We start from the raw sequence: 21799 nt of genomic DNA, 5'->3' as shown, positions 1-21799 counted from the left end.
TTTTCAAAGGTGCCAGGACATACAGACAAAACACACTTGATGTGGCTTCGAGTTTATCTACTTCTGAGCTCTCTGCTGTCTTCACACATTTCCCTGCAATAAAACGCTTTCCAACAATTGGACTCAAATTTGGACTTTCCAAAATTGGACTCCACCTGGAAAAGAATCCTCCAATCATATTAAAGGTTAATTTTAAATTCACATTAGTCAACTGAAAGTAAAAGGATGCGATCCTGGGCCAGCCCTGACTTTCCTCTTGCGTGTATACATTACACGGCAGCAGCAAAGAACCAGTGTCCCATTCCCTTCTGTGTGATACAGAGAGGAGTCCTTCAGAGTGGCAGCTGCTTTGCTGTAGTATAAAGTTTAAGGCATAGGGGGATGTGACAAAAACCACTGTTGCCATTATAGAATGTCTACATGGGAAGAAATGGGACTAAGGCTAGGACAAGGGCTACCCTTATCTTCCATAAAGCCTCAGTAAGTGGCTTTGTGTTCATTCAGTGGCTCTCAAATATTGGTACCTGACAGGTAAGGATTCATGTAAAATTGATGTATGAAAAATATACCCAGGAAAACTGGAGATTGGTAGGGAAGTGAGGATACGGGACCAGGAAGGGCAGGATGATAAGCAAAGTCCCATGGAGGGCCAATTCCGCTGAACCATTCTAGAGACAGTGTGGGTTAAACCTTAGAGTTGTCCTAGTCAGGGGCAATGTAACCAAAGAATTTATATTCCAGCACACAGGAGGAAATGTTCATTTCCAGACACTTCTGGCTCAAGTAAAAAGCAAAAAGGATTTCATCAACCTGAGCAGCCAACCACCCCTAGATACTGGTGCTAGCTGTCTAAATGAAAGTGCTGAGAACTGGTTACACAAAATTCCTGATAAAGGATTTGAGGGGATATAGGTGGAGCACCCACAGTGTCTACTATAATTTTATTAGGGCTCCCTGAGGAGATTGTTAATAATTCGGTGGCCCAATCCAATGACTCAGTGTCTGCAGGTAGGGCAGGCATTTTAGAAAGCTCTCCAATGAACTCACACTAGCAGTATCTGAGAACCACTGCCTCAGTGAATTTGCCATGGTCTGCAGTGAGACAGCCAGCTTTACAGTTTCAAAATGGTCAAACATAGACAACCAATCTCTACTGACTTAGTCACTGCTGTGTCCACCACCTCCGACACTACTGTCTCTAATTTATGTAGCAGAATTTCATTAAAGCAAGGAAAATCTCACATGAACCAAACCAGGAGACTGATGGATAAGAAAAGATTGATGATTATCTTTGTAGTGGAGCTATAGTGCCGGAGACCTGGACACTGGAGACCATATTCCTCTGAGAGATACAGTCTCTCCGTATAGACATTTATACAAGCGGGAAGCTAGTCTATAAGCAGAAGATTGCTGGAGGATGTGGAACCAGAGCAAAGGAGTTAGTTTTATGACTTAAATGTCTTGTGGTATTTAGTCAGGGGGATGATTCTATTTCAAAGTCCAATATATAGATCTATATCTCTAGATAACTGTGCAGGTGAGACCTTGTCCCAGGGCACACATTTTTCTTCAACCCTGTCCAACTGAACTTTTTAGATGGATATATTCTGTAATTACACTGTCCCATGTAATAGCCACTAACCACATGGAACTGTTAAGCACCTGAAATGTGGCTTTTGCAACTGAAGAGTTGAATTTTAAATTTTATTTAATTTTCAGCCGTTTGTGTTCACGTTTTAATAGAAACATGTGACTAGTGGCTAGTCACTAGTCTAGCCATGGTTGGATGGGCATTGCCATGGTTACCCCCTGGGACTTGAATTTTTCTCTCCTTCATTACTGATCACCATTTTTCTTTATTAGATATATAAATCAATTCATTCTGGTCTCTATCAAGTGTTTCTGTCTGGGGATCACACTTGTCTTTTGCAGATAACTGCTTACCTTTGCCCTAATACTTTATACGTTGATTTCATAGTTTAATTCTCAGAGTCAAACTTATTTTCAGTATTTCTGATTTCTTAAGAGCCAACTCCCCATAGCCTGAAGTGGTGTCAACAGCTATAAGTTACCAACAAGCTATCAAGAAAGAAAATATTTCTGAAAAGACTAAATTGTCTTGTATTTTAGAGACCTTTTCACATACTCAACCAGGTAATTGTACACATAACCTAAAATTTAAAGGTATATATTTTTTTCTTCCACCCAATTTAAAAAATTGGTGGAGTAGTAGAGTAGTACTCTACTAAGCAGAGTAGTGAAGAGACTATTAGGAAACTTAAAGCACTTTTTGACAGAGCTTCTGCTCAACAAAGGAAAAATATTGAGAGCTCTTTGATTTATAATTTCCTGTTGAAATCTTGTGATGTACCAGGCCTGAACTGGGCAGAAGCAGAAAACGAGGCAAAGTCTCTGCCCTCATGGAGCTGACATTCTGTGTCAGCAAACAGGCTGTGCTCAAATGAATAATCAAGTAATTTCAGAAAGTAACGGGCATCATAAAGAAAGCAGACAGGGTAGTGGGGTAGATAATGATTGATGTGTTTTAGCTGGAAGGGAAGAGAAGGACTTCTAAAGACCTACCTTTGAGTTGACACGTCCATGAGATGAGAAGCGACCAGCCTGTGAAGATTCGGGGGGAAGAATATTTCAGGAAAGAGGACAGGCACAAAACAACAGGAGGCAGCCTGGTGTTGCTGAAACACAGCAAGGAAGGTAAAGAATTGCCAGTTTCCTTGTGGCTCGGCTGGTAAAGAATCCGCCTGCGATGCAGGAAACCAGGGTTCGATCCCTGGGTTGGGAAGATTCCCCTGGAGAAGGGAAAGGCTACCCACTCCAGTATTCTGACCTAGAGAATCCCAAGGACTGTATAGTCCACGGGGTCGCAAAGAGTCAGATACAACTGAGCGACTTTCACTCACTCACTCAGAAATAGGATGACAAAGAAAAGGAGGAAAGAGTAGTGTTATTTTTCATTTTAAAATTCTAACTACAGTGATAAATCATTTAAGTAGAACAGTAATATGGTCTGGTTCTAGTTTTAAATATATTATTCTAGTTGCTCCAGGTAGAAGAGGTTATTGGGGCAGTAAGAACAGAAGGTCGTCTGAACCTATTTCTCAAAGGAATGATAAGGCATAAACTACAAATGCAGGCAGGTGTCAATACCAGAAAATCAATCTTAACTAAAAGCCTGGAGGTTTGGGAATCTGGTCTTTAGTCTTTAATTCACTGACTGCATGACCTCAGTGACTGGGCCTCACTCAGTTTCAACTGCCTCACACGGTTGCGGTAAGTTTCACAGGAGAAAATGGGTCTGAATGTGGTCAGTGAAACGTCCAGGCCTCAGCTGAAGTGTCCTCATTCTTTAGAAGCTGTTACTGAATCCAAACTCACTCTGCTCTTGATCCACAATAGGCCGGTAAATCTGAGATATGAGGTGTTACGGTAAGGAATAACAACTTTATTTGGAAAGCCAGCTGACTGAGAAGATGGCAGACTAATGTCTCAAAATAATCATCTTATGGGGCCTGGATGCCATGTTCTTTTATAGAGCACAAAAGGGGAGGAGGTGAGGAAGTAAAGTAAGAAGGTCCTAAGTTTTGCAAGCATCTCCTGGAAAGGCCAGCCTCAGGGAGGGGGGCTGTTACTTTCTTCTTTTTGCAGCCATTCACGGGTGGACAGAGTCAGAATGTTTCCCTGGACAAAGTCACTTTAGCTTACCATTCAGGCAGGGTGGCAGAGTTCCCTAGGCAGGCCGTTATGTATAGACGGTATCCTTTTAGTGAACAAAAGCAACTAAAGTAAAAGAAAAAGATCCAACATGTAGTCAGATTTTGTTTTTCCCTGTAACAGCTTCACAGCCTCAGGCTCCTTTCCAAATCCTTCTGCAAAGTTCTCTCCAGGTTCTCTACAATTAACAAAGAATGTACTTTCTGTTTTCAATTTTTCTGCAGGCTGTGTGGACACAAAAGAGGCTGATCTCTATTTCCTCATCGATGGCTCAAGCAGCATTCAGAAAAAACACTTTGAGCAAATCAGGGAATTCATGTTGGCGGTGATAAGGATGTTTAGCATTGGTCCAGACAAAGTTCGAGTTGGAGCTGTGCAGTATTCCCATGAGAAAAAAGTGGAATTTGATATCAGTGACTACCTTGATGATGTGAAATTAAGAAAGGCTGTTTTTAACATCAAGCAACTTGGGGGCGGAACTCGTACTGGGGCAGCCCTGGATTTCATGCTGCCACTGATGAGGGAGGGAAGGAAGCAGAGGATGAATGAGGTACCCTGTCACCTCATTGTGCTGACCGATGGGATATCTGGAGATGCTGTCCTGGAACCTGCTGAGAGACTAAGGGCTGAAAATATCACCATCCACGCGATTGGTATTGGGAAGGCTAACAGAACACAACTGCAACAGATTGCGAGGGAAGAGGAAAGGGTTAACTTTGGGCAGAACTTTGATGCTTTAAAAAGCATCACGAATGAAGTTGTTCGCAGTATCTGCACTGAGAAAGGTAAGCAAAACAAAAAGGCTTTATTATCTGTCCTTTCCTAGTTGTTTCAAGGGCACTAATAGGCCAAGTAGAGGAGTGATGTGACCATTTGTCTGGCTCACATTTTGCTGAAGGGGTTCAGCCCCTGACTTTAAGCCAATTGCCAAGGTGGGAGAATCCCTCTGTAGACAGCTGCCCTGAGGCCATCTTGAAAGCTGTTAAGTGAAAAGGCTGCTAAGGATGCTGTTGTCTTCACCAAGCCCACTGCCATGCAGGTGAAAAAAAAAAGTGTGAAAGTGAAAGTGTTAGTTGCTCAGTTGTGTCCCACTCTTATCCACCCCATGGACTGTAGCTCCCCAGGCTCCTCTGTCCGTGGAATTCTCCAAGCAAGAGTACTGGGGTGGGTTGCCATTCCCTTCTTCAGGGGATCTTCCTGACCCAGGGATTGAACCCAAGTGTTCTGCATTGCATGCAGATTCTTTTACCCTGAGTTACCAGGGAAGCCCTATATTTGTGTGTGTGTATGTGTGTGTGTGTGAGACACATTAATGGAGGCAGATGAGAACACTGGAAAGAAAACAGGCTCTGGTTTTCAGTGGGTTAGGATTCAACTCATTTCATTACTTGAGACTTGTACTTGCTCATCTATAAAATTAGGACAGTACCTACATCAGAGTATCCTTACAGTAAATACCAACTGTTATTTCTTTATTATGAAAGTGTGCCTAGTCCATATGTAACCCCTATTTTTTTTTAATTTATAATGCAAATACATACTTGCATTTTTGTTCTAAAAATTAAGTAACAGAAGTTAGGAAGAACAATGTGGAAATTCCTGCTGTGGACCTTGAATGGGTTACTTACCGTCTACTTGGCTTGGTCCTGTATGTGCAGGCTTATTATGAAGCTTAAAGGAAATAATGCACGTGGAGCATTTAGAGGAGGGCTTAGCCCATGGTAAGTGCTACATAAAATGTGATTATTGTAAAAGTTGGTCAAGGTGTTAATTGGTATGGAAAAGAAAAGAATGCTCACTTTACTTGAACTTACAAAGGTGAAACTGTGTTGGAAGTTTCTCTGAGCCACTAAAATCCAAAGAAAAATAAGCCAGCAAGTAAGTAACATGGGCAGTAAAATCCTAAACCATAACTTTATTGATCTTTTTCATCCTGTTATGGACAGGAGTAAAGCTGGGTCTTCAGGATGTCTTAGAAACAGTATGAATACAAGTTCCTTTATGTTTCCTGGAGTTGATGGCAAGGAAAGTAAAAAGATTTCAGGAAAAATAAAATAGATTGTACTGAGGTCTTTTCAAAGGCAGGGACCAGTCTGAGGAGGGCCAGGATATTTCTTATTTGTTAAATATTTCTTATTTGCCAAACCCTGGCATACCTGAAGGAGGAGGCAAACTGTGGTCAAGGAACTGAGCCACAAGACGGTGAACAGAGAGGCAGAAAAACCAAGACGCCGAAGCTGGAGGGCCTAGAAGAAAAACATTCCTCTCAGAGAAGACGTGGACGGAGTGAGGCACAGGGTATCCATTCACGGGCAGGAAAAGAGGCTCTAGCAAAACGGCCCCATTCCACACAACACAGAATATGGTTTTTCTCTTGCGTAGTTGTCCGGGGTGAGCACTCCAGGTCTAGCAAAGAGGCAGGTCCATTTGCAACACATAGTAACTATCTGTAGGTCAAAGATGGAGCTCCACACCCCGTCGTCTTCCCTTTGTGGACAGGGAGATAGGACCAGGGGCATCTCATCAGGCTCAATTGTTTTATTGTTCAGACCCAGAAGGGGTTAAATCACTCCTCCTCATAGCTACTAACAAATCCACAGTCACAGGGTCACATCTAGCTTCAAGGAAGCCTGGAAAATGTAGTCTTTACCTGGGTGGCCATCTTCCTGGTTGAAATCCTTTTATTGACATAGAGGAGTGGGAGATGAGGAGGTTCAGTTCAGTTCAGTCACTCAGTTGTGTCCGATTCTTTCTGATCCCATGGACTGCAGCACTCCACACCTCCCTGTCCATCACCAACTCCTGGAGTTTACTCAAACTCATGTCCATTGAGTTGGTGATGCCATCCAACCATCTCACCCTCTGTCATCCCCTTCTCCTCCCACCTTCAATCTTTCCCAGCATCAGAGTCTTTCCTAATGAGTCAGTTCTTCACATCAGGTGGCCAAAGTATTGGAGCTTCAGCTTCAGCATCAGTCCTTCCAATGAATATTCAGGACTGATTTCCTTTAGGATGGACGGGTTGGATCTCCTTGCAGTCCAAGGGACTCTCAAGAGTCTTTTCCAACACCACAGTTCAAAAGCATCAGTTCTTTGGCCAACAAAGTTCCGTCTAGTCAAAGCTATGGTTTTTTGATGAGGAGGTAGATCCTGTGAGTAGTGACTGCATGTAGAAATCTCCCCCTTTGACATGTTATTTGTGGAACAGAGCATTCCACACTTCCCAGCACTGGGGATTTGTCAAGACCCTCAGACATCTTTGGCAACTTCCCTATTCACAACTTTCAAAATGGCCCCAGGGCAGCGTCGATCTCAAATGGTTTTAATCCCCCTACTGGGCCTTATGTTGTTGTTTTTGTTGTTCTTTAGTCACAATGTCATGTCCAACTCTTTTGCAGCCCCATGGACTGTAGCCTGCCAGGGTCCTTTTGTCCATGGGATTTCCCAGGCCAGAATACTGGAGTAGGTTGCCATTTCTTTCTCCACAGGATCTTCCTGACTCAGGGATTGAACCTACATCTCCTTCATTGGCAGTTGGGTTCGTTAGCTCTGAGTCACCAAGGAAGTTCCGGTGGACCTCATATAAATTATTAAAAATAGTAAACATTTGGAAATTTGCTGTATGTCTCAGGGAAATCAAACAGGGGCTCTGTATCAACCTAGAGGAGTGGGATGGGGAGGAAGATGGGAGGGAGTTTCCAGAGGGAGGGAATATATATATACCTATGGCTGATTCATGTTGAGATTTGACAGAAAACAACAAAATTCTGTACAGCAATTATCCTTCAATTGAAAGTAAATAAATTTTAAAAAAAGAAAAGAAAGCAAAAAAAAATAGTTGGCATTTTTTAGTTCTTCTATGGTTGATGATAACTGGTCATATACAAATAGTATGGGATAGATTCTGTGAGGACTGAGGAAGGGGCTGGTAAGAGAATGGCAGTGACAATGAAAGAAAAGGGTAAGACTAAGGAGATACATGCTAAAGACAATATACTTACAATTTATGCTATATATATTATATATATATATATACTATGGTGCATATGTGTGTATACATATGTAAATATATATATGTATACACACATGGCTTCCCAGGTGGCTCAATGGTAAAGAATCTGTCTTCAGTGCAAGAGATGCCAGACATGTGGATTCCATCCCAGGGTCGGGAAGATCCCCTGGAGGAGGGCATGGCAAGCCATTCCAAGATTCTTGCCTGGAGAATCCCATGGACTGAGAATCCTGTCAGGCTACAGTCCATAAGGTCTTAAAGAGTCAGACAGGACTGAAGCAACTGAGCATGCACACACACACACACACACACACACACACACACACACATGAATTAATAGCACTTTTTCATGACTTATAGAAATTGCTCTTCTATGTGCGTATATATGTACAGATATGTATGAGGTGGAAGTGAAAGTGTGAGTCACTCAGTCGTGTCTGACTTTTTGTGACCCCATGGACTGTAGCCCACCAGGCTCCTCTGTCCATGGAATTTTCCAGGCAAGAATACTTGAGTAGATAGCTGTTTCCTTCTCCAGGGGATCTTCCAGACTCAGGAATCAAATCTGGGTCTCCCGCACTACAGGCAGATTCTTTATCGTCTGAGCCACCATATAGATGCATATATATGCCCACCTCCAGTCCATATCAACACATTTTATAAGTGAGGGAATGAATATATACTTTAGAAGTTGCATTTCTTCTTTGAAAATTTTTAGATAATCTTCAATGAATTTCTAATTTAGGGTTATAGTCAGCAGACTACTACAAAAGAAGCAGATAAAATTTTTAAATGCAGTGGCAGTTGTTTGAGTTAATTTTTGATATTTACTGATTAAAGTATTTATTTCTGCTTTACTGTCTCTTGCATGTTCTGATAACCATGCCAACCTGGTATATTTCTGGCCTTTTTGATTACATGCAGGATGTGAAAGCATGAAGGCTGACATCATGTTTCTGGTGGACAGTTCTGGCAGTATAGGACCTGAAAATTTTGAGAAAATGAAAACTTTCATGAAAAACCTGTTAGATAAGATTCAGATTGGTGAAGACAAAAGCCGAATTGGTGTAGTTCAATTCAGTCATTATAGTAAGGAAGAATTTCAGCTTGACAAATACTTTACACAAAAAGAAATTTCTGATGCAATAGACAGCATGTCCCCCATCAGTGACAATACTTTGACTGGAAGTGCGATAACCTTTGTGGATCCATACTTCACCGAGTCCAAGGGGGGCCGCTCAATGGTAAAAAAGTTTCTCATCCTTATCACTGATGGAGAAGCCCAGGATGATGTGAGAGACCCCGCAAAAGCTCTTCGGGACAAAGGTGTGGTCATCTTCTCCGTTGGGGTATACGGGGCCAACAGGACTCAGCTGGAGGAGATCAGCGGGGATGGCAGCCTGATCTTCCACGTTGAGAAATTCGATGATCTAAAGGCAATAGAGAGTAAACTCATCTTTCGCGTGTGTGCCCTTCATGGTAAGTGACCCTCTTATCCTTCAGGACGCAAGCTGTTGACTTTATAGTGGGGTGGACAGAGACTTGGACTTCAGACTTGGCCTCTAACTGGACTTTGGTGTTAAGTGTTGGTCTTAGCTATGCTACGTTAAAAGCCATGATCTCAGGGCTGTATACTTAAGTGAAATACCCAGGGATATTCCAGAATAACAGTTTTGTCTGCTAATTTGGAAACATATAGTCTGATTTTGATGACTTCAAATAGATATACCAAGAGAATACTTGAGTGGGTTACCACGTCCTTCTCTAGGGGATCTTGCTAACCCAGGAATCGATCCTGCGGCTCTTGCCACTTCTGCATTGCAGGCAGGTTCTTTACTGCTGAGCCACCAGGAAGCCACATATACCAAGGAGGTCTCAGAATTTTACATTAAATTTCCAGCTTTTTAATACCTGTATACCTAGATTTTCCAGTCAATTTTTAATCCCAAATGATTCTCCCACATTGTTTCTTGGCTACCTGTGCTGCTGCTGCTAAGTCACTTCAGTCGTGTCCGACTCTGTGAGACCCCATAGACAGCAGCCCAACAGACTCCTCCGTCCCTGGGATTCTCCAGGCAAGAGTACTGGAGTGGGTTGCCATTTCCTTCTCCAATGCATGAAAATGAAAAGTGAAAGTGAAGTCACTCAGTCGTGTCCGACTCTTAGCGACCCCATGGACTTCAGCCCACCAGGCTCCTCCGTCCATGGGATTTTCCAGACAAGAGTACTGGAGTGGGGTGCCATTGCCTTCTCCTGGCTACCTATAACCACTGTTAAGTATGTACACATAAGAATGTGTAATTAGAAATGTACAGCCATCTTCCTCTCAGTTAAATTAGGTCCAGTATCCAAAGCACAACTCTGCACGTTCTTTGTATTTTAAAGATACAGTGTATATTTTTATTCCTTACATTAGTCTTCTTACCCTCTCTCAGCTAAGTAGTTTCCATTTGCCTGTTCATATACCTATCCTTTCGGAAAATTTTAATTTTTACTTTACTTAAAGTGATCTCTTGGAGTCATCACTTTTATCTGACAAACTATAGTGCTTTTCAAATTGGATTAAGCAACCTTAGGTTTGAGCCCATCAATTTTAATGACTTGTGTCAGAACTTGCTATAAATTCACATGTAAGGCTAACACCACCAGGTCTTTTAAATCTATCATGTGCTGCTGTTACCTGTGTTTTGGCTACAACTAACAGAAGGAACCAAAACATCAGTCACTTTGTTGTATGCTGTTCCTATGGCAATAGAAACCTCCTTTGGACTTTGTTGTTCACAATTTCAGAAGGTTAACAAGTAAGATGTCTTAGTATAAACTGAGCTTTAGGCAATGGCCCTAAGATTTCTCTTGGAAAGGCTTAACTGGAATTTTTCTTCTTCCTCCATGTATGGCAGTAATTCCCAAACTCTTGGCATTGTGGAGATATTCTAAGAAGGGCTCGCAGTAAGGCCACAGCTCCACCTTTGAAATCCAAAGGGTTCTTCCTGGCCTTTCTTCATTGAGAAATGTCATATTTGTAGAGGCCCTGTCTATAGCATAAGGTAGAATTTTAGCTGACTTGTACATTCGGTTTATAAATTTATCAGGTAAATTTATAAATGTGTATCAAGTCAACTCATAAATATGTATTGAGTTATGACTCATATGACTCATTGCCAAATCATGGCGAGTCATTCTTCCTACATGGCCTGGGCTCATCTGCAATGGAAGATCCTTGAAAACTTGGAGATCTCACTGCCAGAAATAAGGATTGGAGGTAAGGTTGGCAGGTAGAGGGTGAACCATTGGGAAGCATGTGCTTAAGCTACTCAGGGGAGGAAGAGTGGAAATAAGCTCATACTTTGGGGGTCCACCCAGAGTGGGTGCTTGGCTTCTACGGAGGAGGAGGGCTTGGGGCTAGGGTGTGGTGACAAGTGTCTTAGCTCTTCCCCTGTGTGGGATTTTCTGGGCTCCAGCTTGGGAAGGTCAGAGGGAGGGCCACAAATAAATGTGAAGACACATGGAGCACAGAGGAAAATTTATCTACCGGAAGCTGAGGCGACAGCTGGAGTCTGAAGGGGCGAGACAGAAACTCCAAGGTTGTACACTGAGCCCCCGAGCCCTGCAAAAATGCAGGCCAGTCTGGCAAGAATCAGTCATGGCTCACCACTGTACTACACTGACTCATCTCCTGACATTTCCTTCCAGGTGAAAGCCTGCTTAGCAAACGTTGTTGTAAAGGACCTGAAGCGGTTTAGCAGAACAGAGTAGGGAGGTGTGGGAAGTGCTGATCTGATCATGGAGTTAGGAGCGCTCCTATCTGATCATCATAGATAGGAGCGCCAGTGTCCTTAGGATCGTGATGTGGGCAAGTTGAACATCTCTGAGCCTGAAGTTTCTTTTCTCTTTAAAATGGCATCAGCCATCCCTAAGAGCAGTGAGGTGTCTGGCACGTGAGAGGTACAAGGCACACATAACTGGTTTCCCTTCTAGGAATCTGTGCAGGATGCACTGCAGAAGCCTGTCATGCCTGCTCTCTTCTGCTTTCAGATTGTAAACGGATTCAGCAGTTAGATGTCGTGTTCGTGCTGGACCACTCAGGCAGCATCAACCCCGAGGACCAAGAACACATGATCAACCTCACCATCCACCTGGTGAAGAAATCAGACGTGGGCCTGGACCGCGTTCGGTTTGGAGCGCTCAGATACTCAGATGACCCCGAGGTTCTTTTCTACCTCAACAAGTACTCCAGTAAACCAGCCATCATCGAGCATCTGAGGAGGCGCAGGGATACGGCGGGAAGAACCTACACCGCCAAGGCTCTGGAGCGCGCGAATGACATGTTCACAGAGGAACACGGCAGCCGTATCAAACAAAATGTGAGGCAGATGCTGATCGTTATCACAGATGGGGTATCTCACGACAGAGATAAGCTCGGTGAGGCGGCCTCAAAATTAAGAGCCAAAGGCGTCATCATTTACGCAGTGGGTGTAGGTGCGGCTGACCAAGCGGAACTGGAGACCATGGCGGGGGATAAAAACTACACTATCCATGTCAGTGGTTTCGACAAACTGAAAGATATTTACCTGCCTGTGCAAGACAGTATGTGTAACAACTCGCAAGAGGGTGAGTTATGCTTTTAAAGTGTAGCAATACAAGTTTACGCAAAAAAAATAAGTGATTATGCTTGGCTTCCCATCACCCAGATGGCATGGGCTGAACGTTCCTCTACTCAGGCTACCAGTTTTCTCAGCTCTGAGAGAAATGCATTCTTGATTCAGCAACATCTAAAGGTCCTTCGCTGCTGTACTGAAGACGTTATACGAGAAGTTTGCAGAAGCGTTCCTTGCTGTCAGGCCTCTCCTTTCCCTTTCTTTCGCTCTTCCTAGGGCCCTATTCAGCTGTCCCCATTTCATGGTTGCCTGTGCTGTGCATTTGCTTGATGGTCCCAGTGCAACTACTCTGTATCAGGTTCAGGCCAAACTCAAGTGGAAAGTTTCATGCTTTGAACAGATAGGCTTTTGTTTTCAAGATTCTAGGACCCTCTAAATGGGATTGTCAGCACCCTGTAGGAAGTGATTCCTACAGGTAATCACTGCAGGGATTCCAGCACCCTGGAAGTTCAACCAGGGCTGTGAGCTTTTCTGAATCAAGGCCAGGAGTGGGATTGAATGGGATAACAGAGACCAGTTTCCAGGAACCAGGAAGGAAGGGGTCAGAGCTGAACCAGGAGATACCCCTGGAGTAGGACAAGCTGGAGGCATCATGTCTGAGTGAGCAAGGGGTGAGATTTGCCACCTGACCTAAAAGCAGCGGAGATCAACCCACCCTCTAGGAGGGTCACTGTGCCTCCTTGGAAGCCTGGAATCCTTCCCAGGCACTGGCCTGGTCCTCCCCACATGGCAAACACATCAACCAACCAGCTAGCTTCCTTTCTTCTTTCTTTTTCCCTCCCTTTTTCCAACTTCCTTCTTTTTTTCCTTTCCACCTCCCTCCCTTCCTCTCTACTAGCTTGAAACCTACTTTTGTTTCCAACACAAATTGTGGTTTGTCCACTGACATTAACCCACTCCCTTCTCTGTGAAATCCTCCAACCCCAAACAAAACCTTCCCCCAGATCTTGTGCCAGACCAGCATTTGCTGGGCTGAGTAAAACTAAATCTGATCTCCACAACCCTACTTTACTTAAGTAAGCAATAAATTCAGATTCTTGGTTTCAGATACAGAATGTGGGTATCCTCTTTAAGAAAACATGACTGTCCCCAAGGCATCTTTCTGATACAAACTAGGCTATGTTACTGCAGGTTACTGCAGGTTACCGTTTCTAAACTCCTGAGTTCCAAGTAGGTCCTGCTGACATCTCCAACCTCAGTTGCCCCCTGCTTCCCAGCCTCCCTAGTCATCCTGAAGTCCCTTCGTCTTCGCGTGCATCACTTGCCCAGCACAAACACGCCAGCCCACGGCTTCCCCTGGCTGCATCTAGCTTGCTTGTCACCTTTCAGATTTTGTTTGCCAGTTTCTGACCCAGCACATGTCGGTGTCTCTGCTGTGTCCCCTGACTCCTGCACCTTCTATTTCTCCAGATGGTAGCATCTAACACATGCTTGCTGCTTCCTTATTTGTCCTTGTAACAAGACTGAGTTCATTGGGCAGGCTGGGACTCTTATTTATCCCTGGATCCCCACCAAATCTAGGACTATTAGTAAGACTAGAGTCTTTTCTTTGTGGACTGCTTTCTTCTCATCTCCCACACCTACTTTTGGAGGTAGGTGTCAAGACGGAGTTTTGAGATAGATGTTGAGATAATAGTCTAACTTTTGGATGCAAGATGTTTATTAGGGGGGCACAGCTCTGAAGGAAAGAGGGGGAAGCAGAAGAGGCAAAAGAAGTCCATGATGCACGCCCCATCATCCCAGTTACCTTCACTGAGCACTTTAGTACAGCTCCATCCCAGCCTTTGCATTTGATGGAAACTGAGCGTAAAAGATCATTCCTCGTTTTGGGTCATGTCACATGGGACTTCAGAAAGACGACCCTGTAACCAATGTTGACTAACACTTGTCCATGAGATTTCAATATTTGGGCTGTGATATTATTAAAGCAATTTGTAGCAGAAAAAAGTGCTGGATTTAAGGATAAAAGGGATCCGCACTCAAGTACAGTGGCACTCAGCTTGGGTGGATGTTCTGGTGTGGGAGTGTTGAATGGATTTCAGGCCTTTGCAATGACCTTTCAGTGACTATAGTCAATCTAGTCAAACTTCTTCCTTCCTTTCTCAGAGTAGCTTTCAGTGTCCTTTCAGATGTATCATGTAAATTATTAAATTTGAAACAAAGCCTATTAAGCTTTTCCTCACCACTACTTTCTCTTCTCTTTGAAGGCCAATTGTGACCTCTCATCTGTTATCTCGTCTCAATTTGCCATGAGTGTGAGGATTTAGTAGAAGCAATTAAATATTTGAGCGAAGGGGAAATTTAGAATGATTGTTGAGGACAATCAGTGATTCTTTTTTTTTTCAATTGCAGCCTGTGACATTCCAGAAGCTGATGTGATTTTCTTTTGTGATGGCTCTGACATGGTATCTGATTCAGACTTTGTTACCATGACAACTTTCTTGTCAGACTTAATTGATAATTTTGACATTCCATCTGAGAGGATGAAAATTGGGATGGCCCAATTTGGGAGCCGCTACCAAGAAATCATCGAGTTACAGAACTCTCTGACTAAAACCGAGTGGAAGTCTCGGATTCAAGCTATCACCAAGAGCAAGGGCCTTCCGCGAATAGACTTGGCCCTGAGAAAAGTGGGCATTATGTTTGAGCCATCCGCTGGCGGCAGAAGGAGCGCTGGTGTCCCTCAGACTTTGGTGGTCATCACATCTGGGGGTCCCCGCTATGATGTGTCAAAGGCAGTGGAGGCCCTGAGAGAAGCTGGCATTTGTATTCTGGCTCTGGGCATAGGAGATGTTTACAAGGAACAGCTCCTGCCGATAACGGGCAGTTCTGAAAAAATCATCACTTTTCAAGACTTTGATAAATTAAAGAATGTGGATGTGAAAAAAAGAATGATCCGTGAAATCTGCAAGAGTTGCGGGAAAACCAGTAAGTGCACCTTTGTTCCTTTGCTTTTGTTTGATTGCAGCTTCCTGGTTGTCCATTTCCCAGGGTGTCTTTGGGTGAATCTAACAGGATGTGGTTTAGAATAATATGCAATGAGAATAGGCGTCTCCTCTGTTTCCAAAAGTCTGGGATTGGTCAGCCTTCCCCAGAGGCAGGGGAAAGGGTTCAGAGGCCAGAGGATGCCCTGGGTTGTGTGCCCGGCTCAGCCTTCTCTTCCACTACAATCCAGGGGTTATATTCTTCTTAACACTTGGAACTCAGCCTTCTATTTCTATCCTCTCTGATTCCGAAAGTCCCAGAGCTATTCCCTGCATTCCACAGGAAGTAAGCAAAATAAGCATTCGCTGATTTTACTTTTTCCTATTTTAATTTTGTTGAACCATCTTGTAAGGGACTCAGTATGTGTGCGTGTGTGTGCACGTCTGTGTATGTGTCTGTCTGTGTCAACTGTATCAGCACATGTCTGGTACATTTTCATCTTTGAATGATGGCATCTGTATAATCATAACATAGTAAAGATTTGAATTGGCCTTGGGGATTATTTAATTTCCAAAGGTCACCGGGGCTGATGGCTGCAAAGGCCAGGTGCGTCATGGAAGTGAGTCACATGGGTTGGGACTGAAGAAAATAAATGTAGAGCTGTGGTCCATCTGATGGGGATGTCATTCTTCAGCTCCAACTGAGAGCTGTGTGCAGGACTCAGGTTCTGTACACTTGGGACTGGGAGTTGGGAGGACAGAGCATCAGTGAAGGATAATATTTTATGGAATTTGTGCAACAGCAGAAATTCCCCACAGGCCTTCTGTTTCTAGACTTACTATGATGGAAGACAGTTCTTTTACAAACCACATTGGTTTTTCGAAGCTGTCTGGTGGGGTGCTCACTGGGGGCAGATGACAGTGGTAGAGGAGTCCAGGACTGGAATCAGAAAGCCAGGGTTCCGGCTCTGGTTCAGCAGCAGCAGCTTCCCTGCCTCACCATCTCCTTGTGTGTAAGACGAGCAACTGGACAGGGTCATGGGTGACCAAGTAGCAACTCGCTGCTGAATTGAGTTTGTCCTATTTGGTGTTGTGATCTCGTGAAATTAGTTGATCGTATTTACAGACTCGAGGTTTCACATTAAAATGTAGATTTCAGGCTTCTCTGAAAAAATCAGACAATGTGACCGGCCTGGGCCCCCTTTCCCACACAGCGACTCTCAGTTGGAAGTGAATGGTGAACAGATGGGTCATTGCTCTGCGTTCACTTTCTCACCCACTGCCCGCTTGACTTGATAACATGACCCTCCTGTCCTTTGTTGCTGACTGAGTTGATGGCCTCTGGACTAAGTAAACTCTAAGAACGATCCAAATATTTTATAATTATATTCATCATAATATGTCCTCATTACGTGAAGAAAATATGCATGCATGCACACACACACACATACACATGAAGCCAGCCTGAGAATAAACCAGGATTAGACTTCAAATAGCCCCTGAAACGTGTAACATTTGAAAGGGGACAGAAGAAACACCTGTATTGCATGCTGACCCAGCAGCTAGTATTCTCCTTATGAGACAGTTTTGGGTCCTAGAGACCCTCCAGCCCTAGACCGTGATGCTCTGCCTTTTCAGAACCCTCTGCCCTTCCTTACTCCTGGCTGGTCATTAATGTGGCCTTGTTTTCCTTGATCTCCAGACTGCTTTATGGAGATTGTGGTTGGCTTCGACATTTCCACTCACCTGCCGGGTCAGCCATTGTTCCATGGCCACCCCCGGCTGCAGTCATACCTCCCAAGCATCTTAGAGGACATCACCTCCATCAGGGGTGTCAGCTGCGGGGCAGGTGCAGAGGTGCAGGTGAGCGTGGCCTTTAAGGTGAACAGTGGCCAGAACGTCCCTGCCGAGTTCCAAATCTACCAGCAAACAATATTTGACAGCCTCCTGCAAGTCACCGTCAACGGACCGACTCACCTGGATGCGCAGTTCCTGCAGTCCATGTGGGACACCTTTGAGAATGTGTCTACATCCCAAGGACAGGTAACCAAGTCACTTTCTAGCTCCCATCTCCATGTCCGTTCGTTAGTTTCTCCCTCCCAGTTATACGTTTTGTTCTCGAGTCGTCCCATTCTATGCTCACCTCTTTCTCCAGGTGTTGCTCATCTTTTCAGATGGTCTTGGGGGTGAAAGCAAAATGATGCTTGAAGATCAATCGGACAGGCTCAGGGAAGCAGGTAAACTTGAAATTGAAAATGTAAATAATGAAGCAGGGGATGTGCTAAACAAGTCTCTACCTACGCGGGTGCTCTGGAACTTGGGGTTTGCCCGGCCCCTTGAAGCAAATGCCACTGGTGCCCTGCCCAACCCCTCTTGACCACACATGCATCCCCCAGATACTGCAAATGCCACAGTCAAGTGCTTCTATAGCCCGGTGCCTATGACTGACCCGACCAGTGACCTGATTCTTGGAGAGGAGGTTGGGGTTATAACGTATTCCACCTGATGGATGGAGGCAAGGGTAATTAATACAGAGGGCTATAGAAGCCCAGCACCCTTGCCTGAAGTATACAGCCTGTGCTCCAGAGTCCCTCGGGAATCAGACCAAGGCGAGGACTTCATGGAGACATCCTTGTCCACAACCTCCACTTCTCTTTGCTGCTTCTCTCTCTACCTCGGTAAGCCACGCACACACAGATTCCTCTCCCAGATGCAGCTTCTAGGGAACCTAAGACGCTTGCTGTCTCTGTCTGTGATGCTCCATTTCTGCTCCCAGCTCATCTGAAACTATGACATGGACAGGGGAGAAGCAGTGAGGAGTGCTTTTCAAAATCCACGACGCAGTCTTTCCCATGGAAAATCAGACACAATAGGAAATGTCTTAGGGTCCCTAGAAGTTGCATCTGGGAGAGGAAATTGTGTGTGCGTGGCTTACCGAGATAGAGAAGCAGCAAAGGGAAGTGGAGGTTGTGGACGAGGGTGTGTTTCCATGAAGTCCTCACCTTGGTCTGATTCCCGAGGGACTCTGGAGCACAGGCTGTACACTTCAGGCAGGGGTGCTGGGCTTCTGTATCCCCCTGCATTAATTACCCTTGCCTCCATCCATGAATTCTCCAGGCCAGAACACTGGAGGGGGGTAGCCTTTCCCTTCCCCAGGGGATCTTCTCAACCCAAGGATCGAACCCATGTCTCCCATATTGCAGGCGGATTCTTTACCAGCTGAGCCATGAGGGAAGCCCAAGTGAAGTAGGTCAGAGAGAGAAAGACAAATATTTACAAAACAGATATAGACTCACAGACATAGAAGACAAACGTATGGTTATCAAAGGGGATAGTGGTGGGGCAGATAAATTAGGAGTTTGAGATTAACATATGCTCAAGTATGTATAAGACAGATGAACAGCAGGGACCTACTGTAGAGCACAGATACTGACATATATTAGGCATCTTAGAATAACCTATGTGTTTGTATATATATAACTGAATAACTTTGCTGTGCCCTTCGAACTAACACAACACTGTAAATTTTTTTACACAATACTTCAATTTTTAAAGTGGTGAGAAAAAGTATGTTACTAGCTACCTTTCTTAAAAATTGCTTTCAAATGCCCAAGAACTTCATTAGGACTGGTGGTGAGGTATCAAACACAGTCTTCTGCTAGTCTTTTTGTGTAAGATTTCTTAGATTTCGTGCTGAAGTCAGGAACCAGTGCCTCACGTGTGTACAAAAGATGCAGGCAATGCTGCTGTTGGGTTCTTCAATGTCAAGAGCACTTCTTTCTCTTATTTCCCCCTCTTTCTGATTCTTTGAATCATGTTCACTGGAAGGAAATAGATGGGCTTTCCTTCTTTCGGGAGTGTGATTCCTTGGGTTTTATCACCACTTTTTTGCTGCCTAGGACTTGATGCTTTGCTGGTAGTGTCCCTAAATGAAACCGCTCACGATGAGTTTTCCAGCTTCGAATTTGGAAAAGGGTTTGACTACAGGACTCACCTGACCATTGGAATGAAGGAACTGGGCAGTATGCTATCACAGTATCTGGTGAGTTGCTGAACAAAAACCCCATGTTATTCGAAATGCCCTGGGAGGTCTTCCCTGTGGTCCAGTGGTTAAGAATCCACCTGCCAGTGCAGGAGACGTGGGTTCCAGGAATATTCCATGCCTCAGGGCAACTAAGCCCATGTGCCACAACTGCTGAAGCCTGAGTGCCCAGAGCCTGTGCTCCACACACAGCAACATAGTCCCTGCTTGGGGCAACTAGGAAAGCCCTCGACAATGAAGACCTAGTGCAGTCAAAAATAAATAGATAAATCTTTTTAAAAAATGCCCTGGGAACACGACTGAAATCTTGATGAATATTCTCAAAGATTCCCTTGTTTGCCCTAAATTCAGTACATGGTCTTTAGCATATGAAAAAGTGTGACAGCCCAGAGCATTGGTTTTTGTTTCCCCATGACCTTTCACCCTTTGTCATCTCACCAAATGAAAGCTGAGGAAACTAAAAACCCAACCAACCCCTAATCAAATAATAATTAAAAACACACACACACACACACACACACACAAAACCCCAGCAGTTTCTGCTGCAGAAATCCCAAGAAACAAGAGCCTGTCGACTAGGAACCAACCAGTGGTCATCTGTGTCGTGAGTGCCCCTTCTATAAATAGAGATCATTTCCTTGGAGAAGGTATGTTGCCCGTACAATTGCTAATCTGATGCTTTCTCTTCAAGGTTAAAAAAAAAAAACAAAAAAACCCTCTTATTCTTTGCAGTCCCTCACCCAATGAGAGAGGACGGGCTGTAGGTGGTGAATTATGATTTGCGTCAGTTCAGTTCTTATGTGATGAATTTCCACACCGCGGCTTCTCACTCAGTGTTTCTTTTTCCCAGGGGAACATTGCAGAGAGGACGTGTTGCTGTCAGTTTTGCAAATGCCCAGGGATTCCAGGACCTCAGGGGAGCCAAGGGCCACAAGCCTCCCAGGTACCATTCAGTTGTGACACTGTCCTACCTAATGGGCTTTGATTTGGTACAGATGGAACTGAGACTGAGTGGGTGGGTTTTCAGCCTTCACTTGATGCTGAGGTAATTACTTTGGGCCGTTCGTGTGACTTCTCTGGGGTAGGAGCCAGATCAGAAAGGTTCATGTTTAAAAAAAAATTATTTTATTGAAATATAGTTGATTTGCAATGTTGTGTTAATTTCTACTATACAGCTAAGTGATTCAATTATATACACACACATATAGAGAGAGAAATAGATATACATTCAGTTATACATATATATATACACACACACATTCTTTTTCCACAAGCCTATAATAAACCATTATGGTTTATTATAGGATATTCAGTATAGTTCCCTGTGCTCCACAGCAGGAACTTGTTTATCTATTTTATATATAGTAGTGTGTATCTGCTAATCTAAACTCCTAGCTGATTCCTCCCCTCCATCCCCTTTGGTAGCCATAGGTTTGTTTCCTATGTCTGCGAGTCTATTTTTGTTCTGTAAATGCATCCATTTGTATAATTTCTTAAATTCCACATATACATGATATCATAAGACACTTGTCTTTCTCTTTCTGGCTTACTTCACTTCATATGATGATCTCTAGGTCCACCCATGTGGTTGCAATTGGCATCATTTCATTCTTTTTATGGTTGAGTAATATTCCATGGTATAAATATACCACATCTTCTTTACCCACTTCTCTGTTGATGGACATTTGGGTTACTTCCATATCTCGGCTATTGTAAACAGTGCTGCTATTAACATTGGAGTGTGCGTCTTTTCAAATTAGAGGTTTTTTTTTTCAGATATTTTCCCAAGAGTGGGATCACAGAATTGTATGACAACTCTATTTTTAGTTCTTTGAGGAACCTCCATACTGTTTCTATAGTGGCTGCACAAATTTTCATTCCTACCAACAGTATAGGAGGGTTCAGAAGACTCGCTTTTGATTCTACTATTAAGAATGACTCCTTTTTTTTTCTTATGTAGACTTTGGGGTATTGCTCCTTGGCTTTGCAATTTAGACTTTAGACAGTTTTAAAGGTGGCAAGAGGTGTTAGAAATGGTGGGGAAAGTTTTGCTTCATGAACACTGGGTCATGACTGAACTACAAAAAGAGTGTAGCTTTGCAGAGCCTTGCCTTTAAAAAATGAATTACACAGCAATAGCATAAATAAGTGTATGTTATATAAATATATCACACATATATACACACACACACATATATATATATATATATATCATGGTATTTTAATTCCGTGGAATGCTCTAAGGGAATGAAAATGAATGAACTACAACTACACATGACAACAGGTATAAATTTTATAAACACAATAATGGCCAAAAAAAAAAAAAAAGGGCAAAACACAGAAAAGTGCATATGGTATGATAGATTTATAAAAAGTTTGAAAACAGGCAAAACTAACCTACAGTTATTCTATCCAGGGATGAATAATTAAG

General features: G+C 43.6%; 1 protein-coding gene across 1 annotated transcript in view; it reads left to right on the top strand.

Moving 5' to 3' along the window:
* COL6A5 (collagen type VI alpha 5 chain) overlaps positions 1-21799 on the top strand; it is a 159361-nt gene that overhangs the window by 42515 nt on the left and 95047 nt on the right. The window contains exons 5-12 of the mRNA XM_024997170.2: positions 3957-4517; positions 8669-9223; positions 11780-12355; positions 14755-15330; positions 17029-17369; positions 17482-17563; positions 19226-19368; positions 20219-20311. Coding sequence (XP_024852938.1) covers positions 3957-4517; positions 8669-9223; positions 11780-12355; positions 14755-15330; positions 17029-17369; positions 17482-17563; positions 19226-19368; positions 20219-20311 — 2927 coding nt within the window. The remainder of the gene's footprint in view (positions 1-3956; positions 4518-8668; positions 9224-11779; positions 12356-14754; positions 15331-17028; positions 17370-17481; positions 17564-19225; positions 19369-20218; positions 20312-21799) is intronic.

This window comes from Bos taurus, chromosome 1, assembly GCF_002263795.3.
Source record: "Bos taurus isolate L1 Dominette 01449 registration number 42190680 breed Hereford chromosome 1, ARS-UCD2.0, whole genome shotgun sequence".
Lineage (NCBI taxonomy): Eukaryota > Metazoa > Chordata > Mammalia > Artiodactyla > Bovidae > Bos > Bos taurus.
The sequence above is the reverse complement of the archived record's forward strand: the minus strand, read 5'-3'. Positions and strand labels throughout refer to the sequence as shown.